Below are 8,566 nucleotides of genomic sequence, written 5' to 3' on the forward strand. Positions count from 1 at the left end.
GATTTAACAATCGATGCACCTAATAACAATGAACTTTGGAAGTTGAAAATCCCTTTACGGATAAAGGTATTTGGATGGTACCTCCGAAAAGGCGTTATTCTCACCAAAGATAATCTAGCTAAGAGGAATTGGCAAGGGAGTAAACAATGTGCTTTCGTCATCAGGAGGAGACAATAAAGCACTTTTTTTCCATTGCAGGTTCGCTAGGTCTATATGGTCAGTCATCCAGTTAGCTTCCAGCTTGTATCAGCCACGTAGTGTTACCAATATCTTCGGGAATTGACTAAATGGCATTGATCCTACGTTCAAGAAGCATATTAGGGTGGGAGTGATTGCCATTATTTGGTCGCTTTGGCTATGTAGAAATGATAAATTGTTTAATGGTACTAATTCTTCTCTGTTGCAGGTTATATACCGGTGTACCAACACCCTCCGCGTATGGTCGTCACTCCAGCGCGTGGAGCACCGAGACCTGTTTATGGAGGTCTGTTCACGGTTGGAAGCTACGGCGAGGGATACTTTTTCCCTACATGGATGACAGCATAATCTAAGGATCGAAACTCCTCCAATTTAGGCGTCTTTACAATTTCTCAATATGATATGTAACCTCGCCTTTTTTTTAGTGTCATGACTAAACAACGGCTGTGTGCATCTTAGATATGCAGAGGTTGGGTGTAATGGCTTAAAACTCTTAAGTAATAAAGCGCCTCTTATCGAAAAAATTAGCTTGGTAACCAAAGGAATAGCCGTGCAACTCATCCGCTTTACAGGTCAGTGACTCAGTAACCTGTAATAGTTAGTGAGATGACTTTGTTTCTCCTTCCGAGCGTCCAAATGTGACATCAAGAAAAAATTCGTTGTGGCGCTAGCCAAGAACAAGGTGGCGGAGACACAACATCTTACTTGCTCATCTTGTCCTGCTCCAGTCGTGCATTGAGTATCTCTGTATCTGGGTGATTGCTTTGATAGCTGCTTTCTGCAAATGACTTGCTAGTCCTGATTGATCATTGCTCTTCTATCATGATATGTTAGATTAACGTAAAGGATTCTGCTTTTTCCTAAAAATAAAATGAAGGGCATTGTCAATTTTGTATCTCGAATAGCTGCTAGCCTGCTAGTATATCAGTTATGTAAAGCTTTGCTGCTGCAGAAATTTCTAGTGCTGACTGACAGGCAATGCTGTATAACTTGTGAGTGGTGTGAGTTCAAATGTCACAAAGGTAGTGAGCAACTTGTCCTGGTTTGTATAGGACGTTGATGCCATGCAGGTCTAATCAAGTATGATGACTAGCTGTGCATCAGTGGCTCATTGCACAATAAAATTGCCTAGAAAAATATAATGGCAAATCCATCCATAAAGCAATGCATTAAATTTGTTCGTCGGTATAAAATTGTCACTCGTAACAGAATATGTAGGTCATTTCATATTTTGGATGCTTGCTACCTTTTCGTGACTACCATAAGATTCAGACAAGAAGGAAAGGAATAGCAGATACACTATCGAAGTTTCTAATACATAGAAGAGATGAACTTTGAACAATTCTAACATCTCACATTACTAGCTCTTGGCACATACCACAGCATCCCATAATGTATTGCTACTTTCTGAATCACAGAAGAAAGTAACAACACAACCACATATAGCTACTGGTAGCTTTAGCCTAAGCTCACATTACTCAATCTCATAGAAATTTCAGGCTTACTACCAAAACTAGTGGCCTCCTCATCCTTACAGGGGAGGTTACGTACATGTATCCTTAAACCTCACCACTAAGAAATTCAGAACATCATCAGGCCAACAACACTAACCATACCAAGAAGCAGCCCAATACTTGCCTTCAACCCAGCAGCCCCATTCAAGCCCCAAACACGCACGTCGTCGACCACCGGCCCGCATAGTGAGCTGTGGTCATCGCTTCTCGTGTTGTAGTACACGCTGTAGAGAGCAACACGTGTTCTTTCAGCACGCGCTGTGAACGTCACATTCGCAGCTTGGCTTGTGGCATTGCCCATCGGCGAGTAGTGGAAGTTCTGGGCCTGATCGCCTGCAAATGCCATGACAGCCATTGGTGGCTGGCATGAATCGCCTGCTGAGCCGAATGTGAAAGTCAGGCTGTACACTTTCTGAGGGGTTGTCTCCACCATCTGTGAGATAATTCCCTCTTTGCCGGAGAGGAGCTCAATCGCACGCTTCCCCTGGGGAACGCTGTACTGGTCAGAGTCAACGAAGCGGACTGCACGGTTCGACTCAATCATCCATCCTGGTATGGCTGATGTCTGCTCATCAAGGTTCGTCGGGAGTAGAACACCGAAGCTTGTGTTTGGAAACATCCATGGACCCTCCTCAAAGTCTCCATTGATCACCGTGCTATCTGCTCAAAACAAGACACCACAGGACACAAGCATGAATAACGAGCTAGAGCATTTCTAAGTTCTCCTAACAAAAAGTAGAGTGTTGTGACTTCATGAAATGATAAACATTGCACATACAAAAAGAAAGAACGCTGATAGAGAAAATTCAGTGTGGTGCTAGTAAGTGTAGAGACAAGCAGTATTGGCTTATACCCTTTGGTTTGTCCGGAGAAAAGAGCTTCTTGATGGCCACATTGTCAAGGATAGGACCACAGGTTGGATCGTCCTCCATGCCAGGGTTCCTGAATTCAAGGTTTGCCTGCTCATCCACTGCTTGAAAAGCCAGTGCATATGCATCCCAGCCTTCGATGTTGTACAATGTCTGAAGGTCTACTGTCTGCGATACACCACCAGCAGACACATTCAGCGCCTCCAGCTGTGCACACGTCCGGGCGGCACTGAATGTGATTGCATACTCTGCGCCCTTCTCGACCTGCACCACCTGCCCAATGCCTGCATCATTTCCTAGCCGGACAGCATGATCCCCTGAAGAAAACCGAAATGGTTAGACACAATCACACATTAAAGCAATCGTATGTAGACTGATTTTTCAGAGAATACAGCTCAGTATAATACCCTGTGGAACAATAAGGATCATGCCACCCTGGTGCTGGCCTGCTGAAACTAGCTCAACTGTGCCATTGATCGTCCAAGCTGGGATCGTCGATGCGCCCTCAGAGACAGAAGCAGACTTGGTAAAACCACCAGCTGGAGCTGTTTCAAAGTCGCCATTGGTGAGCAGGCCTGTTGTGCAAGAAGATTACATGCTCATCAGTTCATGCAAGTGCCATCGTGAGCTCAATACCAGATAAACTTAAGACTGAAAATTCTTACAAACCGATATTTAATATTTGCACAGTTGATATAGGTAGGTGCATCTACTGCTTTGCAATCAAAACCACAGTACTATTTATGACAATAGATGCTAGAAGAATGTATAATGTGTGTAATGCCCTTGTCTGTGAGATGATGGACCATAGTAGTAAGTTTGATACCCTGTAAAGCATTGTACATTATGGGATGGACTCTTTATTACATAGGCACTAAAAGAATGTACAGTCCCTAGTACACTGAACGGAGCTGAGATGTGAAAAACCCCATCCATAACCGGTGAAATGAGAAACCACACTAGAGCCTGAAGCTAGACTTTGGCTGTGTGCATCTCATTATGCAAGAGGACAGGTATGAACCTCTTTGGGGTTGTATCACCATGATGCGGTGATTGAGTCAATAAAATCCACTTGATCAAAAAGAACACTAGAGTTTGACAAGCTTCAGTACATCATTTCTAAATTTGGTTTAGTCCTCCGCGCATTTACCATATAAATTGGTTAAAATCTAGTCCCACATACCACGGTAGGTTTGGTAACACCAACATCTTCCTTTGTAATAATGTGTCCTTGATTTTCTATTACACACCCAACGCAGTACTAGGCCACTTCACTACGCGTCATTGTTCTAACAAGGACAGCAAGCCGTGAGCCATGTGACTATGCCCATCGATCTAATTATGTGGAAATAGAGTCTGAGAGTGAAACATCCACCAAACCCGGCCCATCGACCATTGTGGCATCGTACCATGGACATGGAGCCCCATGAAGATGGTCCAGACCTGCACAGGGCAATCCAGAGCAAGGCGCCACGATCCGTGGCGTAAATCTGGGGAGACGAAGGTACAGAGGTATATAAAAACTAGCATGGACGGTCCCTCACGGCCACGGGCACCCTTTAAATAAGCTATTTGACCCTTACGAGACGATTTTCATTACACTTTGCAGGACGCTGCCGGGGTTCTGCAGTGCTGTCCCGGCTGGATCCTAGTCCATTACTGCTACGCGTGGGTTCCCTTTTGACTTGCGGCGACGTCGTCCTTGCACAGGGTCTTCTTGAAACGAGGCAGGAAAAGGAGTTGTTTAAGAAAAACTCTTGTTTTCTTTTTCATGGATAATTGTAGAGTTTCTGAATCCTCCCAGTGGTTTCGGCGGTGTTTTGCAGAAAACATAAAACTTGGGTGTTTTCTGAATCTTCCTAGTGCTATGCAGGAAACACTTGGACAGGACATCTTTGTCACAAGGATAGGATACCTCGCTTGGGGGTTATCGGTCATTTTCAAGCAAAACATAATGCATATACATATGTCATGTTACATAGTACTGCGTCCGTCCAAAAATAAGTGTCTTAGATGCAAGATGCAGTACACTAACCAGCAGGAAAACACAAATGAAGCAGGATGTATATCAAGCTTAGTTGAACTTGTGTAAAATTTCTGAATCCTGCTAGTGATTTCAGCAGTGTCTTGCAGTGAACATTCGGACAGAACATCTTTGACACAAAGATGGGATAGCTCAGTCTCAGTTGGGGGTTATCAATCATTTTCGAACAAACAAAAATGAATAAAACTCTTTTTTTTTCTTCGGAAAAGGTACATGCAGTGCAGTAAACTAAACAACATGCCAGCACAAATGGAGCAGAGTGTGTATGAAGCAAAGTCGAAATAACTTGTTTCTGCCTTGAGAATCGATTGCAGTAAACATAGCAACAATAGACGAAAAGTGTTCAGTGTTCAGTGTTCGGCTGTTCAGAGGGTGGAAGCTGCAGTAACAGGACAAGGCCAAATTTTTACAGCTAAGTGTTTCACGTTTCTGCTCTAAACGCTGATGGATTTGCACCAGCATACCCACACTGTATCTTTACTATGTACAGAGGCCCGTGATTTCAGTTTTGGTGAGATGAGATGTGATGTCGGGCAGAGGGGACACTCGAGAGCTTAACATTGCACCAGAAGACGGCAGAGCAGTTTGAATCGATGGAGAAGGGGAAGAAGAGGGAGATGTGGAAGAGCATTACCGTCCTCCACCGCGGCAGCTGAGACCAGACGAGAAGCCGGCGCGAGCAGGAGCAGCGCCACCCCCAGCCCCAGCCATGCGAGCCGCTGCATCTCCTCCTCCTCCTAGGCAGCTAGTCCCCTCAGTCCCCCACGGCTACCTCCGCCTTGCGTCCTCGATGTGTAGGAGAGTGGGAGGTGGGAGTGAGGTGAGTGGGGAAGGAAGGCCAGCCACTGCTGGGTCTTGGTGGCGACTCTGCTTGCTCTGCTCGCCCACGCCCTGCTTTTTATGCCACTCTCTCCCACCGATTCCCTTTTCTTTGGCACTTTGCTGGGAGGCCACCCCCATTATTCTACTCCCAAGGGAAGAGCCGAATTACAGTGACCTACCCTACCAATGGCCATGGGTGAGAATCGTTGGCAATAGTCAATAGGAGGGCTCTAGAGCGTAGAGGCCACATGCCTTTCCCTTTTTGCAGCGTTTTGATGCCACTTTGTCGAGCACCAAAAAGAGCTGTACTGCCATGTCTACTTGCGAAAATGAAGAAGAGGGTCGCTAGTGATCACCACACTCCCAAAGTCCCAAAGTCTCCATTTCCATGGTAAGAGCATCTCCAACAGGCGCGCTATATAGGCCGCGCGGCATAAAAACGTCCGATATAGCGCGCGCGGGACAGAATCAGGCGCTCCAGCAGGCGCGGTAAACGGCGCGGTGCTCAGTAAAATTTTAGGGCGCGCGGCGTTTTGCACAATCCGGAGCGGCATATCCGGCGCGTCGGCTACGACGCGCGGCATCGCTCGTCCAACCGCGAAAAATCCCCGCGCGCTGAAACTTCCTCCCCGCGTCGGCTGCCGCCCGAGCCCAATCCGTCGTCTCCGCGCGCCGCCGGCGATCCCGACGATGGACGACCCCTCCGGCAACCCGCCGAGCCCCTCCCTACTCTGTCACACCCTCCGCCGCCGCCGCCACTTCCGCCGCGCCGGCGCCAAACCCTAGCGGCGGCGCCGACGCCGGAACCCAACGGCTGCCGCGCGCGGCGGCTGTTCGTCCCGCCGCGCGGGCACTACACGCAGGCGCTGCCGCGCGCGCGGATGGCCGCGCGAGGCACCGGCAACGCGCGGCCCGCGCCGAGGAGGAGGAAGGCGCCGTCAACGAAACGGCCTCACGTCGGCCCCGCCGCCGTCGCGCCACCGAAGAAAGCGAAGGCGCCCGTCCCCCGCCGACAGCCTCCTCCTCCGGCGCCGAACCGGGCGCCTTCTCCTCCTCCTCCTCCGCCGACCCGGCCCGACGCCTCCGTCCGGCAACCGCGCGGGCGCACATATGGTGGATGGTGAAATGCCCGAGAGGTAAAAAACACTTCTTTTTTGTCGAATTGTGGTTTAGATGCATACCTAGCCGATGGTAATGAATTTCATTGCAATGTAGAGTGGATGATGCGGCATTCATGGAGACAATGAATGTTGGATCCTCGTTCTTGCATGACGATGAAGCCGCCTATGGGCGGATGATTCAAGTGATGAAGGGAAGAAGAGAAGCTCCACTCCTCACTCCATCAACAATGGGCGGAGGAATGTGCCCGGTAGGAAGACCGCCAAGGAAATGAAGGGAAGGAAGGCCGGAGATGATGACATTGCCATGGCTATGGAGAGGATTGCAAATGCAAGGTTGCAAGCAAATGAAGATAGAAAGATGCAACGAAACTTGGAGAAAGAGGCTATGGATGCTATTGAAGCTAGGAGAGCCGCTTTGGAGGAGAGGATTGCCGCCAACGAGGAGAGGAAGTTGGCTTTGGAGGAGAAGAGGCAAGCCACCGAGGAGCATGCACGCCTAGCGGAGGAGGAGAGGAAGCTTTTCTTGATGGATACTTCCCATATGGATGAGAGGCAAAAGGAGTACGTCAACCTTCTTCGCGATGAAGTGTTGGCCAAAAAGAGATTGTTGCTAGCCAACATGAACACTTCCACCACCGGCATGTTTGGAGGAGGCATGTTTGGAGGAGGCATGGGAGGCATGGGCGGCATGGGAAGCATGCCCATGCCCACCATGGGAGGCATGGGCGGCATGGGAAGCATGCCCATGCCCTCCATGGGAGGCATGGCCGGCATGGGAAGCATGCCCATGCCCTCCATGGGAGGTATGGCCGGCATGGGAGGCTATGGAGGCATGGCCGGCATGGGAGGATCAAGCTATGGAGGAGTGTTTGGAGGGACCATGGGAGGCTCCGTGAGTGGTGTGTACGGGAGTATGGGAGCACCACCGGGAGGCTTCGTGTCTTCCATGAATGCTACTATTCCTCCTTCAACCCAAGATGACGAGGACGAAGAAGAAGGTGTTGACTTGGAAAATGCGGAAGTGTGATATGCATTTGTGATATGCATTGTTTCACTTTGTCCATTTGAACCATATGTCGTGTGTCATTGTTGAACTACGTCATTTTGTGTGTCCTTGTTGAACTATGTGATGTTGTTGCACTTTGTGTCATTTATTTCATGAATTGTGTCATTTCTTTCATGAATTGTGAATGCAAAATAGACTAGAAATCTGTTTTCCGCGCCGCGCGCGCTGTATTTTGCAGCGCTCGGCGGAGGACCATTTTTCCTGCGCGCGCACGCGCTGTATTTTGCCGCGCCCGGCGGAGGAAAAAACGGCACAGCGCGCCATATCTGTTTACCGCGCGCGGATTCTTGGTTTTAGCGCGCCGCGATATAGCGCGCCTGTTGGAGATGCTCTAAGGGCATCTCCAGGCCAACACATTTCGGATGATTCAAAATGTCCGCGTGTATCCGTTTGTATCAACCCGCGGACGTCATGCTACTCAGGATGATCGTTTGCGTCGGGGTATCCCAGATGTGCGGACGCATTTTTTTAGCGTAGACGACGTCAAGGTCATTAATGGAAGTTTAACGTCCCGTCGAGGCCTGCCGCCGGCGATTACCGGTTTCCACGCGACGACGGTCGTTCCCGCGCTTGTCTAACACATTGGCGTGTTTCGCCGGTGTTTCGCATGCGCGGAAAACGACCTGCGCGTTAACGCTTTTTCCCGCCCCGCCGTGGCTATATATGGTGGACACCGGCGGGATGATGGGCTCACCTCAAGCTAAACCCTAGCATTCATCCATGGCCGAGCACAACCTTAGCTGGGATTAGGTTGTTCAGATGTGCCGCCAAGTCCACCCGGAGGAGGACGAGCAGCTAGCCGCCGACGCGTTTCAGACCGAGCAGCTGGACCTGGAGGCAGCGGAGGCGGAGGCGGCAGGGCGTGCGCTAGGGCATGACCGCCTCGCGGTGGTCAGGGCGGAAATCGCCGACGCTAGGGCCGAGCTCGCCGA

The 8,566-nt window shown here is 49.6% G+C and overlaps 1 protein-coding gene across 1 annotated transcript; it reads right to left on the reverse strand.

Moving 5' to 3' along the window:
• Positions 1–1,478: 1,478 nt before the first annotated feature.
• Positions 1,479–5,479, reverse strand: LOC124661347. The gene is made up of 4 exons (XM_047199208.1): positions 5,260–5,479; positions 2,989–3,156; positions 2,566–2,898; positions 1,479–2,372 (listed from the first exon to the last, which is right to left on the reverse strand). Exons 1-4 carry the CDS (start codon positions 5,348–5,350, stop codon positions 1,780–1,782), a joined length of 1,185 nt encoding a protein of 394 aa, XP_047055164.1. The 5' UTR covers positions 5,351–5,479; the 3' UTR covers positions 1,479–1,779.
• Between the last annotated feature and the right edge of the window lie 3,087 nt (positions 5,480–8,566).

This window comes from Lolium rigidum, chromosome 6, assembly GCF_022539505.1.
Source record: "Lolium rigidum isolate FL_2022 chromosome 6, APGP_CSIRO_Lrig_0.1, whole genome shotgun sequence".
In the NCBI taxonomy this organism is placed as follows: domain Eukaryota; kingdom Viridiplantae; phylum Streptophyta; class Magnoliopsida; order Poales; family Poaceae; genus Lolium; species Lolium rigidum.

Excerpts from the sequence above, each read along its gene's own strand:
- LOC124661347 (XM_047199208.1), bottom strand. The coding sequence starts at position 5,350 with ATGCAGCGGCTCGCATGGCTGGGGCTGGGGGTGGCGCTGCTCCTGCTC. Across the intron at positions 3,157-5,259 it reads AGCTGCCGCGGTGGAGGACG|GCCTGCTCACCAATGGCGAC; the intron begins GTAATGCTCTTC and ends CTTGCACAACAG. Across the intron at positions 2,373-2,565 it reads TTCTCCGGACAAACCAAAGG|ATAGCACGGTGATCAATGGA; the intron begins GTATAAGCCAAT and ends TGTTTTGAGCAG.